This window comes from Anabrus simplex, chromosome X (genome assembly GCF_040414725.1).
Source record: "Anabrus simplex isolate iqAnaSimp1 chromosome X, ASM4041472v1, whole genome shotgun sequence".
NCBI classification, from domain to species: Eukaryota; Metazoa; Arthropoda; class Insecta; order Orthoptera; family Tettigoniidae; genus Anabrus; species Anabrus simplex.
The window spans coordinates 204,205,890-204,224,553 of record NC_090279.1 but is presented as its reverse complement, the minus strand read 5'-3'; the positions used below and the strand labels follow the sequence as shown (position 1 = coordinate 204,224,553).

The window sequence follows — 18,664 nt, the reverse complement described above, 5'->3', positions numbered from 1 at the left end:
GGCGGTACACCTCTACACCGTTTATTTAAAAGTTGCGCCAGTTGAAACTCCTCTTCTGGAGGAAGGTTGAACTTTATCTATTCTATTAATTCTCTACTTTCTCAGAAGATGTCACCACGTGGAAAATTTTGAGTTTTTGAACTGTGTCACTTTGGATGTGTTTTTGTTTCGCTTGAAGTAAGAAGTGTGAACTTTCTCTTCTAGAGGACACTACTGAAGATCAACAATAGCGCACCCTAGTGCGGAGTCAAAGAACTATTTTGTTGGAGAAATTTTTATTTCAAAAGTTTGTTTCTTGTTAAATTTCTTTCTGTTATTGTTTAAGTTGGCTGTATACCCCTCTTTTTCCCCTTGTTTTAGATTTATCCAATCCCGAATTTCTTTTAGTAATTTCTGACCAATCTGGTGTATCTTCCCCCAACTTGTATCTGTTGCGGGGTCCTATCCAATAAAAACTTTGTGGGCGGGTGTTTTCATTCCCCTAACGCCTAGAAACTTCCGCGAGAGTATTTAAACTGCTGATTTTGGGGTCTCAGGGCCACTTCTGTTCCATCTTTCAGTGTATTAAGTACATAGCAGGAGGCGGGAAGCGCCTCTTTCTTCTTCAGCCGTTCAACACCAGGTAATGGCCTATTAATAACTTCTTTTCTTGCTAGGTCGGCAGTTTAACACTCGCGGCGGGTTCGAAGCATTTCCATCATGTAACCTTTTCCTAAAATGTAATTACTCTTTTCATCTTTTTCTTGTAAAGCTACATATTGGGATAGAGAGTGCTAACCCTCTCGAGCTCCCACTCACGTTTGTTTTGAGGTGAACTTATTTTCTCAAACTATTCTTCGTTTATGTAATGTAAAGTGTTCTTCTCTAAGTCACCTCTGTAGTATGGGATTAGCCCTTGCGTTAGCGGCCCAGAGCCAGATTAGGTTTTAAAAACAAAGTGTATTAGGAGTGCAAGTTCGCCTCCTCTCAAATTGTTATTTTAGAGGTCATGTAATCAACCTTCTTTTCATGTAATAGACCTCCGTAGGTTGGGTATTTTACCCCTGTGAATACGTCCTTAGAGGACAGCTTGAAGGTAGAGTTTGGTGTGGCCTTGTGATAGGCTTACAATTTTGAGAGCGGATCGCTCTTTGAAATTTGTTTCTGTATGCCTCGTGCAGGCTTTATGTGTAATGTTTGGAGCCAGTGCTCCTGGGCATGAATGGGGTTTTCTGCCCCTTGGCTAAAATTTTTTTTGGAGTAAGGCGGGGCTGATTGCCCAAGAGTTATGAAGTAAGGGCACTGAGCCCGAATCCAGTAATATTGTACCTACATTTTTTGCTACTCTGTACCTGTTATGATTGTTATCTCTTGTTTTTGAAAAGAAAATATAACCTAGTTAAACTTTAAATTAATTTTACATTGCACGTTAATTTCGTAGCTTGAAACCCATTCACACCCGCACCTTCTTTCACCTCTACCTACCACGGATATCTCCGTAACAATAATAATAATAATAATAATAATAATAATAATAATAATAATAATAATAATAATAATAATAATAATAATGTTATAACTTTTACGTCCAAGTACGTACATTTGTATGGTTTTCGGGGATGCCGAGGTACCGCATTTAGTCCCCCGGGAGATTTTTTACGTCCCAATAATTCTACCGACACTAGGTTGACGTATTTGAGCACCTTCAAATACTACCGGAATAAACCAGTATCGAACCGGCCAAGTTGGGCTATGAAGGCCAGATAAGCTATATTATCAATATTAGAATAGATGGCATATTCAGTGAAGTGTGTGCGAGACGCCGTAAACGAATATTTTCATATCTTATTATGCGTATTAAGTGGCATTATTATCGTTCTCAAGTAATTATCAAATTTAGGTTATTCCTTTTGCGCATTCATTCAGTTTTTTCATATCGTACCGCGCTGTCGCAATCCCATAAACCCTCAGCGACCGTTTGTACGCATGCTTCATCCATCTACGAGCCGGCGAGTGAGCGAACGTGTGACGTCATGCTATCATCGAGCCTTCGCAAGCGAAGCGAGTCCGAGCCTGGACTCGAAAGAATCGAGTACCGCGATTCCAGGCATCACTCGCGCACATCACTACTGTACTGTAGTCTGCCAGTGCAGTAACGTGCGACATGTACCAGTACACAGCAGCGGAAATGACCGACATGATGCTTGCATACGGCAAAGCGGATTGCAACGGTAGAGCTGCTGCAAGATTCTATGCGGAACGTTTTCCAAACAGACGTACCCACATCATACCACATTCGTAGCCATCGAGAGACGACTAAGAGAAGCCGGACAGTTCAACGTAGGTAGTATGAAGAGTATAGTGTATGACACTCCTGTAACGTCAGCGGAGGACCTTATTGCTCGAGTCCACGGAACGATCGCAATGACGTAGGAGGTACCCAGTTCGAACCCCGTTTGTAATGAGCCCGATGTGCTACTCATGTTGAGTTTATTGACGACATGCGGAACGCACACCCATCTCACACTTCGAAGAACTACAGAGTCCAAGTCCTGCTTTTCCGGATTTGGGTTCTTTCTTGAAAACGGACTCATTTGCCTTCCCGCACAACATACTAAGCGTTGTCGGTGTTTTTATGGGACATCCTGTATATTCTTTGAAATGTCGTGATGTTAATAGAGAGTTGTAGATATATCTTGCTTGGTAGACTGACGAAATATAAAATATATAAAAATCCAGTAAAAACCGGTGATGATGATTGAAAACATGATAGACTAACAAACGTATGTATTAAATGATCTTTCTGTAAGGTCCCCTTCCTTTTTGACTAATAAAACCGATTGTTGCCTACATTTTAAGTTTGATTAATGGGAGCTCCAATACGAAAATTCATTTAAATTCGATCGGACATTTTGCCATTCCGATGTAAAAAATCTACCAGTCGTCGTCAAATCTCAAAATTTCATAAATAAACTCATTTCTAGTCAAAATAATCGGACAGAAATACATTTCAATTCTCTTTATATAGATTGACATTGTTTCCGGATCTATAAGCTATAAAAGTTATACTGTTGTTGACTTGCATTCAAGGTCCTTGACGTGTATTGCACTGTTTACTCTAAGGCGCTCTCTCATAGGATGCAGAGGTTTGCCACACCTTGACAGCAGCCCACGAATTTCCTTCCATGTGAGATAGCATTACGTCCGTTCATAGAAACGGACATGAGTCTCATTTCTCAGGGATATACATAGTGATTCAGAAGGCTTTGCAGAAACTAAGTAGCTCATAGAGGGGTCGTCTGGGACGAAACCTTGTGTCAGGGCAGACCTGGAAAATTTCAGGAACGACGTAATGGACATTTTGTGACATAAAATGTCTTTTGGCTGGAGTCATCCGAAAATTTGTGTAGCCTGACGCGACAGAATGTGTGACGGAAGTGTAACCATAGCAACCGTGCAGGCGATGTCTGATGGCTGGTTGCCATCTGAAATTTGCAGCCGTTGATGGATGGCCATGACCGAGAGATGCATATAATCATGATCATTTGATTTTCGCAAAGAGAAAATTGGTTTCTTTTTTATATTTCATTTTCCAGACTCTATATTCTTCAATTCAAAACTGACAATCAGTGAAATGTTAGTCTTTCGGACAAACATACTAAAGTCAGATACTGGACGTGAATGTTGTTAGCAAAAGCTGTTCCATCTGACGTCCACCACATTCATTTCAGACATTACATCTAATTTTTGATATGACAGAAGTTGTCTGCAAATGACTAATAACCAGAGTAAATATAGAGATGGATGATCCGCTTAGTCAATACAATGTTTATTTTATTTTGTTTAGCTTTCACATTTACATTATATCTAGTACATGTTTCTAGAATATGCACATCTTCTTCTTCTTCAGCTAGTTAAGTTAAAATTCGTGTATAATACAATAAGACCTAGTGAAAATGGGGACCCCCTTTAAGAAATCTAACTATGACGAGTACAATGTAACATGTTAAAAATGGATGAATGGTGGCGTGGAATTAAATTCCATCTTGTCATATACAATAAAACATACTGGGATGATGTCTATATGAATAAAATATTGAACACTGAGCCCTGTTGTGATGAGACGTCACTGTGCCCTTGGTGTTCCAATACACTGTTCTTGTAATATTCAAGCAGGGTGATATTAAGAACAATATATTTAGTTATTTTTATTGCAATTCCATTCATTATTAAAGTCCAATGAAGCTAAACAAAGTACGCCTACATAAAACATGTTGCCTTTCTCATTTTAATATGAACTTCGAAGAACTCACGATCTTTTATTCTCTGTTATCAAAACAATGGCTTAAAACTGTTTTTTAAGGCTTGTTGGAAAGTGTATCTTCCGTTTTTTCTGAGGACAGCTGTACAGTATGCTGACTGAAAAAGTGCACTCAATAGAAGAGTTAATGGTGGCATGTTTGAACTTCGCAATGTCTGCTTGGGTTAAGCCACAGTTAAATTAACACTCAATTTTCCACTCACCATCGCACCAACCTTTCCGATTTCTTCACATCCAGGGCTTTTTGAAAGTATAGTGTCCATCTTCTTTTTGGCTACATCTGCATCTTTACCTCTATCACGATTCAGTTGATTTAGTTGTTCTACATCTCCCAAACTTTTAGAAAATGGCAGATGCACGTTTTGAAGCCTTTTGAGTGTTTTTTTGTGATGCGTGAAAAATTACGGTGAATATAACTTAAGTCATTCCTCAGACTTGTGTCACAGACAACTGCTTTTTCAGCTTCAGTTGAAATCCAATGGAGTCTCATGAATCAATTAAATGGAATCCCTAATTGCAAAGTAATCGGGAAACCACTGGCACACTGTCGATTGTTGAACTGCACACAAATTAAAATATTAAATGTTTAAATATAAATTGCTAATTTGTTTCTCCACTATTGAAAGGACTTAATTTAATAGAATGTAATGTTTTTCTAGCCGAAATGTGGACTATATTAATTTTAATGACCATATGCGCTAAACTCCAAAATATGGAGAAAAAAAGGAAAATGAACCTAGTACTTTTCAACTCCACATGCCATCATTCATACGTCAAATTTGTGTCTGTAGATTTACTGTTAAAGAACTCCTACGGGACTAAATTCCGGCACCTCGGCGTCTCCGAAAACCATAAAAGTAGTTAGTGGGGCGTAAAACAAATAGCATTATTTTTGTCATGATTCGTAAAGATAATACAGAATATAATTAATTTTAGTTTCCTAAAAAGATATGTCTTTATATAGAAATACGTTCTGTGCTAATAATACCGAGCTCGATAGCTGCAGTCGCTTAAGTGCGGCCAGTATCCAGTATTCGGGAGATAGTGGGTTCGAACCCCACTGTCGGCAGCCCTGAAGATGGTTTTCCGTAGTTTTCCATTTCACACCAGGCAAATCTTGCGGCTGTACCTTAATTAAGGCCACGGGCGCTTCCTTTACATTCCTAGCCCTTTTCTGTCCCATCGTCGCCATAAGACCTATCTGTGTCGGTGCGACGTGAAACAACTTGTGGTCTTTGCTAATATAATTCATTCACAGCAATTGTCTGCCGTGAGTGGAACCTCCTGCCCGAAAATAGCACTGGGTTAAGCGCTATTCGCACTTCGGAGACATTTAATCCACCAGTAAGGATCATCTATGCCTTTGCTGGCGGGACCTAGTGTTTACACTGCACTAAGTCTTCTGGTATGAGCTAGAAAAATTTTGTTACTTTCATTGATCTGTCTCTGTCTTATCCTTGGCTTTGACAAAATGAAAGTTACTGAGGTAAGAGCGATGCTAGTAATGCCATTCCTTACGCAGCCAGTCCCTGCTATGAATGGTGAGAAACTGTTGCTCATAGGGTCGGTTGGTGCATGCATTTCAGTCGGCTTGGCAGACTGATGTGTAATAGCAACTTCTGGCTCGGTGAGGAAAGCAACGGGAAACTACCTCACTCCTCATTTCCCTAGTACGCCTCTTCAGTGATGCCTAGACCATCTGTGACAGCTCATGGCAGAACTGTTGAGGATCCAACCAGCCTTCGGGCTGATGACTAAACAAACAAACAAACAAACAAACATACATACATAAGGATCATCTGTAAACTTGATGCTGCTACTCACAACCATTCTATTGTCATGGATGCCCTGGTAGAAGAATAGTTTAAAATTCTTTACCGTTTTGTTTTCAAATGTTATTAAATTGTATGTACTACCTCTTTTTTTACATGTACGATATTAAATTTAAGAATTTTTCCTTTTCTATACTTCTATACTGATATTATAAAGAGGAAAAATTTGTTTGTTTGTAATAGACTCAAAAACTACTGAACCGATTTTAAAAATTTCTTCACCTATAGAAAGCTACATTGCCAGTGAGTAACATGGGCTGTATTTTATTTTCAAAACAATTCGAGGTGGGGGGCACTGGGGGGGGAGATATAAAAAGAATAGGCTAATATAGGCAAAATATCGAATTTGTCGTATAAGGACGAGACAAAGCTCAATTTAATCCTTTTGACGCAAAGAACAAAACTCGGAAAGCCCCACGGGCCCGAAAACCATGTTTTAAGGCCGTAAAACCAACCGTTACGGAGATATTGGCACCACACTACCCCTGCTCTGGGAATCGGATAAAGTAATGAACTGCTGTAACCATGACAACGTCAGCTCCAGGATTCTAGAGCAGCGAGATTATGCATGTACGTTTGGGCATAGCTGCCAACCAAAATTGGTACACACAAGACGTAATATCTGGAAAAAAATATACTGTTGTGTAAGGCACTCATCGGACTCCTTTGGGCGGGGATTAAAAGGGGGTGAAGTATAAAAATGTTATCTTACTATATATAAAAATGGATGTATGTGTGTGTGTATGTAAATGGCACATCTCCTCCTAAACCACTGGAGCAATTTCAACCAAACTTGGTACACGTATTACTATCGGGAGACGAGCACTGTGGGGGTAAGCCATCCCTAGCGCCCTTATGGGAGGGGGGTCAGGGGGGGTAGTTATAAAAATAATCGAGAATAGTTTCGAATTCATAGTTTTCGGGGTTGCTGAGTTGAAAAGTAATACTCCAGAATTTTTTAAAGTCCAAGTTCAGCCCCCTTTTAGGTGGGGAGCGAATGGGGGGTGAGATATAAAAATAATTAAAAACAGTTTCGAATCCATAGAGTTCAGGGTCTGTGAGGTGAATAGTATTACTCCAGATTTTTTACAGGTCCAAGTGGTGGGGGGGGGGGGGAGTGCGAAGGGAGTGAGATATAAAAATAATCGAAAAACTATATATAAAATATTATCTTCTTCTTCTTAGTATATATAAAAATGGATGTATGTGTGTGTAAATGACATATCTCGTCCTAAACCACTGGCGCAATTTCACCAAACTTGGTACACATGTCATATAGTATCAGGAGACAATCCGCGTGGGGGCAAGACACCCCTAGCACCCTTATGGGCAGGGGGAGAGGGGGTGGTATAAAAATAATCTAGAATAGTATCGAATCCATAGTTTTCGTGGTCGCTGAAATGAATAGTGACACTCCGAATTTTTTAAAGTTCATGTTCAGTCCCCTTTGGGGTGAGGGTGAGGGGGGAGTGAGATATAAAAATAATCGAAAACAGTGTCGAATCTACAGTTTTCGGGGTCACTGAGATGAATGGTGACAATCCAGATTTTTTATCTCTTAGGGGTGGAGGGCGGGAGGGGGATAGTCTCATTGACAGTTGAAATCCTGAACATCGTATCTATAGTGCGACGTCTAAATACATATAGTTATCACTTATTAATTTTTGACAGGATCAAATACTTTGCAGTCGATTCGAGCTTCCATAAGGACGAATTAAATAATCTAAAACTTGAAATCAAACACATCTAAATAATTCTAAAACTACATTATAGATCGTAACATATCAATCTGCAAATCAAAAAGGAATTCTATAAAAATTCGCATCACACACAACTAACTGGTAATGCAAATCTTAAAGGGAAATATTCAGAAACTATCTGGGCAACGCCGGGTACTGCAGTTAGTATTATATGTAATTTTTAATTTAAACTCATCACTCATCATTATTACTTTAATTTTTATGTAATCTAATTATCCAAACAAATTGCATTGGTTTTTGCGGATGACATGGCATTACTAGCCAAAGATTTAGATGAAGCATCATCATGTATTAGTTTTTATGGAAGAACGGTTACGGTCTATACAAAAGATTTGAATTTTCACGCCATCTCTTCCTGGGGCGTCCCAGATATGAAGCAGAAACTCAAATATCAGAGCTTCACACTCTTACAAATAAAATTGGCGTTGAAGTATCATTTGAGAAAATAGAAAATATGCTCCAAAATCCAACACCATTAAAATAAATACATAATAACGGTACTAAAATTAAAATTGTAATCTGATTCAAATATCTAGGTGAGTGAGTAACAAATAATTTAAATGGAAAACCTTGAATTCATTTAAGGGCAAACAAGTTATCTAAGGCACAAAAATTAACTAGAGAAACTTATAAAAATAAATGCTTATCCATTAATGCGGTTACTTTGCTGAACGCTAGTCTTAAGGAAATCAGTGACTTTTTCTCGCATGGGGCTAGAATAATACGAACTTTTCAAGGAAAACGTATAATTTCATTTTGTGTGGGTTTTTTTAGCATAGTGACATTAAGTAGCTATCATCACTAGGAGAGACGAGACTAATTTAGCTAATTTAACCTTTCACATGATTTGCCGTTTAATGCTCATCGCTAAGCCTCGACGTCCTTGGGGGAAAGTGCTTAACATTTAATGACGAGGCGCCTTATTGGTGGGGGAGGGGGGGGGGGAACATGAAGGAATACTATGCTATAAATATGATTTCTGAAAGTACTGGAGAGGTAAGACCTGTAAGAACTGAAAAAAAAGTTATCTTCATCATTTATTTTTCACCGTTTCTGCTACCACGCGATGTATATCAGTTATTAAAAATGAAATGGCGAATGGCTTTTAGTGCCGGGAGTGTCCGAGGACAAGTACAGGTGCAGGTCTTTTGATTTGACTCCCGTGGGCAGTAGCGACGATTACGGGAGGTGAGGGTGGCAGCCCCCCCACCACCACCACCACTTTATGGAGAATACATTTTTACGCCATTTTAGCCACTTGATACTAGGATTTTTTGAAATGTGCAAACTCTATTGTCTTTTCAGGTAATTCTTTTCTTTACTTTCTTTAATTATTAACAAAAACACTTAGCGGAAATACGCACAAAATGCCGTTCGTCACGGCTAACTAAATTGTTCCTTTGGTGAAAGTTTCATTGTGTACCAGTGCTCTGAAGACGATTTTCCGTGGTTTCCCATTTTCACACCAGGCAAATGCTGGGGCTGTACCTTAATTAAGGCCACGGCCGCTTCCTTCCCAGTCCTAGTCCTTCCCTGTCCCATCGTCGCCATAAGACATATCTGTGTCGGTGCAACGTAAACCCAATAGCAAAAAAAAAAAAAGATCTCCGGCGTGCGCTGCTGTAACCCTCAACAAATAAAAGGTGGTTTTTAATTCATTCTACTTCATGCATTTTTATCAACATTTTTCTTCATTATTTTTGGTAGTTTTGTTATTTATATATTTTTATTACATTTACTTATAATTTCACTAACAGAACAAATAATTACTGTAATTATGTTCTATTTTTTAGATTCCTATGTCTATTAATTTGACCAAACTATTTCTATATGCTTACAAATGGCGATTTATTTGCATGATGTTCATTGCAACGCGAGTGGATACATGACATTCTCTGTTTTTCCATCTGGTGCGAAAATGAACAGATTCCTCGGCAATGAGTTGCCTCGTTACATGAACCTCCTAGCAAGAAATGTACTTTATAAAACATGCGGCGTGTTCCCAACCTCCTGTATATAGCTATGGTCATGAACAGGCAATGTGTTACCTAGTTACATGAACCTCCTAGCAAGAAAGGTACTTTATAAAACATGGTGTTCCCATCCTCCTATATAGGCCTACAGCATTTCTTACCGGACTGTCATGATACAGAGGAAGCCGCTGTTGCCTAGCGACAATCTATCCATCATCAAGGTCGATCCAAATCTTGGTGCGGCTTTGTAATTAAATGAATTACATAAAATAAATATATTTCCGTTGACTTTTCAAGAAGTGGAATATTTTTCATGGCCTGTTGAGATATTACCGCACATAAGTTGGTAGACTGTCAACCTTTATGTCTCTATCGAAATTTACTCAAAGTGCATCAAAACGTACATTTTTATCAATTTTGATGTACCCGCACCCCCCCCCCCCCCCCGAGACTTCTAATTCCCAATCACCGCTACTGCGCGTCGTGATGAGGCTGAAATGATGATGAAGACGACACATACGCCCAGCCCCCGTGCCAGCGGAATTAACAAATGATGGTACCCCTTTGACCAAAGGTCAACACGCTAACCATTTAGCCTTGGAGCCGGACATTACAAATATAGTTCAAGAAGTAAATTACAACTAAAAATGAATAATTTATGTTATTTTTTTACGTCATAGTAATTACTACTTTTACGGTTTTCCAGACGCCGAGGTGCCAGAATTTTGTCTCGCAGGAGTTCCTTATGGTTCCCTTTTAGTCACCTCTTAAGAACGGCAGGTGATATTGTGGATGTATTCTACCGCCTCACCCACAGGGGGATGGAGAATTGGAGTAATATGTTTAAGAGCTTTCTGTGAGACTGCAGTAATTCTTTTTTTTAACATATAGGAACAGTTCGGCGGCATTTCGGACCATCAACAGAGTTTTCCACTACAGGAAGACAACGGCGAGTTTTATGACTGTTCGTAAAATATTTGGTGCAGTTGGGAATCGCTAGCGCTACAGAATAAGTGCTATTGTTTACTCTGCACCATAGCTGCAACGTCATTTCGGTATTTATTTCCTCTCCTATGAGCGGAACAAAGCCTTCTCGCGTGTTGCGTGCAGATGGTATGTTCATTAACAGGAGGCTGTGGCCCTGTATTCAAATGTATATTTCTACTTAGTGACACCCTGAAAGACGTATCGTGTTGAAGCTAAAGAGCCAGGTAGAACGGTATCCATTTTTCAAGTTGAGTTTCGTACCATCGATGTTCTTACTTGCTGAAAGTGTGTTGTGGTGCAGTTACAATGCTTCGCGTTCATTGAATGATGTTCTTCACAGATTGTGCTGCAAATGTGAAATGACTGAAATATTGTCGCCTTAATTTTAACGCAACGTTTCTTTTGAAAACTAACGGAATGATTTCATTGCATACGCTTGTTGCTATGGATTTTCTACATCGAGCATGATGGAGAGAATTTATATATTCTTTGCCCTACTTGTGCGAGTAACTTCTACTATGGGACAAATTGATCATAATAAATCTTTGCTCATTCGTAAATGCTGTCCTGAAGGTGAGCATTTGAACGTTAGATTCTCGCATTGTGTGCCAAATGAAGGCCACTATAAATCTACGGATAAGTTAATAAAAATTCAATCAGTTAACTCTGTTTCTAAAAACGATAACAGTGGATTTCCTTGGTGGATGGATCATGCAGTTTTACCCTTATCTTCGAAGACGTTCAAGAAAGTGGAATCTTTTTTCGCAAACCAACCGTCTGATAGGTATATTGAGTATGACGGAAGACAACCGTGTGAACTGGACGAATCAGAAATATTTCTTTCCAATTCTGATCATTATTTTCTTCTAGATAATGGAACACTATTCTATTACCCCAATAAAAGTTCAAGAAATGTTGGACAGTTCTTTCCCCCAACGTCGTATTGCACTGATGGTCTTGATTTGGGCGGTAATTTAACTGGTTTTGTTTACGTTCTCTGTCCTTGCAATCACGTTCCTTGTGTTCAGAAATGCTGCTCATTTAATTCCATCCTACAGGTTAGGAAAGAGAGAGGAAACAATGTCGCAAGTTGTGCTAGGAAAGATGAAGTGCAGAACTGGAAGCCTGATTTTTATCATAATCGCACAACGAAATTGCCTACAGATGCGATGCATGTTATTCTGCAAAAGAAGTGGCCTAACTGTGGAGTAGGTCGGGGACCTATGGTTTTAAATGTTTCCCCGGCTAATGTTCTGTTCTACGAGAATGGCAGTGTTGTGGTTGAAAAGTCTGGCTCTGGCGAGCCGGTTCCTCCAGAAGATTATTGTGTCGACATGTCTGTGTTGGAAGACGCGACTCCGGTCATGAATATGATAGTGTGTGTTGATTGGGAGGTGACCAATGTCCTGGACGATGACGCTATGTTTTATGGCTCTCTGTTTGTGATTGGTGCCGTGTTCCTTGTCGGCACGTTGTTGGTGTTCAGCATGCTATCTGAACTGCGAACGCTGCACGGTAATGTCATCATCGCACAAACTGCTAGTCTCCTGCCATCGTACGTCTTCTTAGCTGTTGGACAGTTAACGCTGAGAATACCACGGAAATTGTGCATCTCCCTAGGTATGTACAATTCCTTGCTCAAAATAGGAATGGCAATTTAGTGTCTTAATAGATTTACTGGCACGTTAAAGAAATCCTGCTTAAATCTTCATTTTAGACCGTTATGCCTTTCAGCGTTCTGTCTGCAAGCCTCTATGCCCTCGTTTAGTTCTATGCCTCTTATCTTTAAATCGTTAGAAACTGAGTTTAACTATCGTCGTCTTGAATGACACCCACGGTATTCCCTGCCTGTCGCAAGAGGTGATTAAAAGGGGCCCCAGGCTCTCTGCACTTGGGAGTGTGGGTTGGCGACCTCGGGGTCAGCATTGCTTACGCTTCTTTGTGCCAGGCTGCTCACTTTCACCTATCCTATCCGACCTCTCTTGGTCAACTCTTGTTCTTTTCCGACCCCGACGCTATTAGGTTTGTGAAGCCTGGGAAAGTCTTTCATTTTCACGCCCTTCGTGGCCGATAACATTTTTCGAAGTGTCGGACCCCTTACCTTTTCCTCTCTGATTAGTGTTTACAGTATAGAGAATGCTTGCCCAGTTGTACTTCCTCTCAAAACAGTAATCACCACCATCTCTCTCTACTTTTCTTACCCTCCAAAACAGAGTCCATTATTCTTCTAGGTAACCTATCCTCCTCAATTCGTCTCACATGACCCCACCACCGAAGCCGGTTTATGCGTACAGCTTCATCCACCAGTTCATTCCTAACTTAGCCTTTATTTCCTCATTCCGAGTACCATCCTGCCATTCTTCCCACCGGTTTGTACCAGCAATCATTCTCGCTACTTTCATGTCTGTTACTTTTAACTTATGAATAAGATATTCTGAGTCCACCCAGATTTAACTCCCGTAAAGTAAAGTTGGTCTGAAAACAGACCGGTTAAAGAGAGTTTCGTCCGGGACTGACTTCCTTCTTGCAAAATACTGTTGATCGCAACTGCGAGCTCACTGCATCTTGATTCAATCTCACTTGCAATGTTACCATCCTGGAAGAACACACATCTAAACACTTGAAATTATCTACCTGTTCCAGCTTTGTATCACCAATCTGACATTAAATTCTTTTGGATTTCTTACCTACTGACATCAATTTAATCTTGGAAAGGCCACGAACACACTACGCTGGCGTAGCAGGGGGAGAGGTGATTCTCCGACGTGGCGCGTCCCAGGTGGCGGATAGGAGTGTCCTAACCGGCTTACCGGCGGACTCGAGCGAAATAAAATTGCTCTCGCGGACCAAACACACAATCACCTGTGGGTGGGAGACGCAGACGAAGAATACACTCACGGCACCCTCTGCCTGTCGTAAGAGGCGACTAAAAGGGGCGACCAAGGGATGCTGAATTTTGAACCATGAGATTACCTGTGAATAGTACCATCATGCAAGGAATACCATGAGTCGACTTTTCTTGCGATTAGTACCACTATGTGAGGAATACCATGGGTCTGTGGGCGGATCACTATGGGTTTACAGTACCCACCACTATGACGGAGGCTGCCCTCCGTCCGGGTTCGGGTGGAACACTTCCAAGGAGAAAAAAAATGAGGCTACACTCGCTGGGGTGTCTTATCATCTGGTTGTGGACCTCACGTGTAAGAGAGGGTTTGATCACTCAAACTCCTATCAAAACAAATTTCCGACACCCGTCCGGCTCCATGGCTAAATGGCTTGCTGGCCTTTGGTCACAGGGGTCCCGGGTTCGATTCCCGACAGGGTCGGGAATTTTAACCATAATTTGTTAATTTCCCTGACACGGGGGCTGGGTGTAGGCGTTGTCTACATCCTCATTTCATCTTCATCACGACGCGCAGGTCGTCTACGAGTGTCAACTCAAAAGACCTGCACCTGGCGAGCCGAACCCGTCCTGGGATATCCCGGCACTAAAAACCATACGCCATTTCATTTTTTCCGACACAACTGCATCTCTGAAAAATGTATGAGAAATGAGGAAACGTTAAAAGGATTCTAGTGTGTCGTGGTGAATGTTAAGATGTAGAGGTAGATGTCTACCTGTTGGCAGAAAGATTGGCAGGAAGGTGATGGAGGATTACTTCTTGCTGCTTGTTCAGACCTTAGCCCGCAATACAGTTACAATTACCAGGAACCGACGTAGACACTACCATAGCAACTAGCGAAGTGAACGTTCCTCCCCTCTCACTCACACTGCAGAACATGGACTCGCCATCAGACAGTAATTTACATCTACTATCGCTTCAAACCTAGCCCTAAGTATCCCGTTACGTGGTGAGTTTATTTAAATGTTACAGTATTTAGACTACTTTTCTCGCATGGATATGCACTTATTATTATTATTATTATTATTATTATTATTATTATTATTATTATTATTATTATTATTATTATTATTATTATTATTATTATTATTATTATTATTATCTTAATCTGCTTACCCTCCAGGGTCGGTTTTTCCCTCGGACACCGCGAGGGATCCCACCTCTACCACCTCAAGGGCAGTGTCCTGAAGCTTCAGACATTGGGTCGTAGGATACAACTGGGGAGGATGACCAGTACCTCGCCCAGGCGGCCTCACCTGCTATGCTGAACAGGGGCCTTGCTGGGGGATGGGAAGATCGGAAGGGATAGACAAGGAAGAGGGAAGGAAGCGGCCGTGGCCTTAAGTTAGATACCATCCCGGCATTTGCCTGGAGGAGAAGTGGGGAAACCACGGAAAACCACTTCCAGGATGGCTGAGGTGGAAATCGAACCAACCTCTACTCAGTTGACTTCCCGAGGCTGAGTGGACCCCATTCCAGCCCTTGTACCACTTTTCAAATTTCGTGGCAGAGCCGGGAATCGAACCCGGGCCTCCGGGGGTGGCAGCTAATCACACTAACCACTACACCACAGAGGCGGTCATTACTATTATTATTATTATTATTATTATTATTATTATTATTATTATTATTATTATTTATTTATTTATTTATTTATTTATTTACTTCTCTGTTAGGGTCTTCTAGGGACCATGAGACAATTTCAATGCTGGATCCTTTGCTGTTCCTTCTTCTTCCTCCAATGCTCCTTCATCTGCTCACTGTGACTCCTTTCCCTCTGTTGGGATCATTTTGAGCCTGTTTTCTTTCTCTCCCGACCTTGGAATCCTTCCATTTTTAATACTTTCTTTCTAAATATATATATCACTGTTGCTTCTTCCTCCCTTATGTTGTTTCTTTCCAAATCTTTCTTGACTTCATGAATCCAGGTTATTGTTGACTTCTTGTTCCAATGATATTTGAAGATCTATTTGGTTAACCTGTTGTCATCCATTCTGTATCAATATCCAAAAAGTATCAATCACCTCTTCCGTATTGTTTGTCATGTTTTCTATGTTCCGGTATATTTCATCATAACTTCCTGGTTTCCAGAGTTCTGTAGTTCTTAGCGGACCGAGTATTTTCCTTATAATTCTTCTTTCCAGTATTTCTAATGTATTCAGCTTGTAATTCATTACTATAGCTCATTCCACGTTAAGAAAACAGTATTGTTCTTATGGACCTACAAGGAGTGAACATACCCCCCTCTCAGACACCCGTAATTCCTCGTGATTAAGGGATATTATACTGTACTTTGTAATACATTATGAAAGATAGATAAAAAGGATGAGGCATTTTTAGCCGTGAGTTATTAAAATAACTACATAACATTTTCTTTTTCATAAATACATTTGTAGGGAGGAAGAACAATGACAGGAACAGCCATCGCTTCGTTGCCTTCCTTCATTTTCCTTCTTCTGTGTTTCTGTGGTACAAGCCTCACTCTGTGAACCACCCGCAGCTCACTTCTGTAGTGAAGTCATCTACAGTATTTATTTGTTGCGTCAATTTTCTACCATTTATTGCCCGGAGAAATTTATGAAATGCAATTAAATGCATTCCTCACCCCTCGAGACCATAACAATTATTTGTCTATATTCTCCTCGATTTGCCTTACACTTCAATGCTGAGGTTTTTATGTGCCGTAGTTTACCTCTGATTCCGTACAAACATAAAATAGCCCCTGTAAACACCCCGTCCCCTTTAGTTCATACAAATAATTTGTAGTTTAGATTTTTTCGCTTTTTTGTCTTGAACTTGGATACTGATTTTCACAAATTTATGTGCCGCCGTTTTTTCTCGTGCTTGTGTTGAGCAGAACCGTTCGATATGGCAACCCTCTTGTCGTAAGAGCAATACTGTTTTCTTAACATGGAATGGGCTATAGGCATTCCGATTTGACTACTGTGTTGTGGTGTTATACCGTATACTCTTTCCATCTTGTGTATCCTTTCTTCTTTCCAAACCATTTTCTTGAATTGTTATTATTAGTATTATTATTATGTCCGACTCGTTGGCTGAATGGTCAGCATACTGGCCTTCGCTTCAGAGGGTCCCAGGCCGGGCCGGGGATTTTAATCTTCATTGGTTAATTTCAGTGGCCCGGAGGCTGGGTGCTTGTGCTGTTTCCAACATACCTGCAACGCACACACCACACATAACACTATCCTCCACCACAATAACGCGTAGTTACCTACACATGGCAGATGCCACCCACCCTCATCGGAGGGTCTGCCTTACAAGGGGCTGCACTCGGCTAGAAATAGCACAACGAAATTATTATTATTATTATTATTATTATTATTATTATTATTATTATTATTATTATTATTATTATTATTATTATTATTATTATTATTATTATTATTATTATTATTATTATTATTATTATTATTATTATTATTATTATTGTTGTTGTATGATAGCTCGTCTACAGTTAGGTCTACTTCCTGCTTTGAAATATCCCTACTGACTTTTCTCAATAGTTTTCTCTCTTGTTTCAGCCTTCATCATCCAGTTCTCTTTCTTGGCGGCCTTCTTCTGGCTGAATGTTATGTGCATTGATATTTCGTGGGCCTTCAGGTGAGTTTAACACAGAAACATTATTCTTTCCAGTGTCTGCGAAAGCTGACCTGCAGCACATACATTATGAAGGGCGAGAATGCCTTGACATGATTCACACAATATTGCACCTTAGATGACGAACCTTACCGGCCAAAGTTCTAAGCTAAAATATTTCACATAGGAGGTTTTGCCCCGGCAGCGACGATTGGCTGTACACGACCTCAAAACAACTCGTATATGCATGCTGTAAGGTCATCAGGTTGTAGGTTTATAGCTCTTTATTTTAAACCACTGTGGTTCCAGACCTTTGAGGGAATGTCAAGACCAGATTTTCAGAATGCTTCAAGTAATTGAAAAATGCTACGAGAGGAATAGACAGTTATGCTTATGTTTCGTAGATCAAGAGAAAGCATTTGATGGAGTGCGGTTAGGGCAGGGATGCAGTGGTGCAGTACGCACCAGAGCGGAGTCCGAAACCTATCTGGAGAGGGGAAACGCAGTCTGAAACCCCTATCCATTTTACTTGTCTGAAGTTTCTTTGTATTATAATATGTTATTATTTTAAAATAATTTATAGAGCACACAATTTGTGTATATAAAGCAATTACATGTAATTTAAGCATAAGTCTACTATAGGCCTATTTCTCTTAGAGCATTCCACAACATGGTAACGAGGACAAGTCAAATTACACAGTGCACACACACACAACTATCGTCATCATTATTTCAAAGGCCCATAGTGAAGAATATCCGTATCTAATCAGTATTATCAAATGTATTCTTACCTTGACTGCTTCATAAATCTCTGGAATGTGTGATAAGTTCTACGTCAAACATTCAAGTATGACAAAACCTTTTATTTTTTGAAATTAACGGAAAAATTGAAAAAATATCTTCATCAATGTTGTTTATTATTATTATTATTATTATTATTATTATTATTATTATTATTATTATTATTATTATTATTATTTACGAGATACTCTAGAAAATTATTAAGACGTATAATAACTAATTGATAATGCTAGTAGTAAATATGTCTCAATATAGAAACCAGTTACAACTTACAAAACCCATTAAGTTAAGCTAACAAAGCACATCTTCATTAATATTTTGCTATAGCTATGATGTACAATTGTCTTGCCCTTCTGATTTTGAATTTTTTCAAATAAACATAGGTACTGAGACAGATAAATACCTTCAACTAATTAATACAATTATCTTCTTGTTTTAATTTGTCCAAAGCCTATCTAAGCAACCCCTTACACGGATGTTCATATTTAATTTTGTTGTCGTTTCACGA

At 39.8% G+C, this 18,664-nt stretch overlaps 1 protein-coding gene across 4 annotated transcripts in view; it reads left to right on the top strand.

The window, feature by feature from the left end:
- The window catches only part of LOC136886435 (G-protein coupled receptor Mth2), a 205,674-nt gene that overhangs the window by 151,739 nt on the left and 35,271 nt on the right, over positions 1-18,664 (top strand). For 3 of the 4 annotated variants that reach the window (XM_067159213.2, XM_067159214.2, XM_067159212.2), the window contains one exon: positions 17,301-17,379. In XM_067159213.2, the coding sequence (XP_067015314.1) occupies positions 17,301-17,379 (79 nt within the window). Of the gene's footprint in view, positions 1-11,049; positions 12,473-17,300; positions 17,380-18,664 lie in introns of those variants that run through there. The other variant, XM_067159211.2, reaches the window with a different exon arrangement.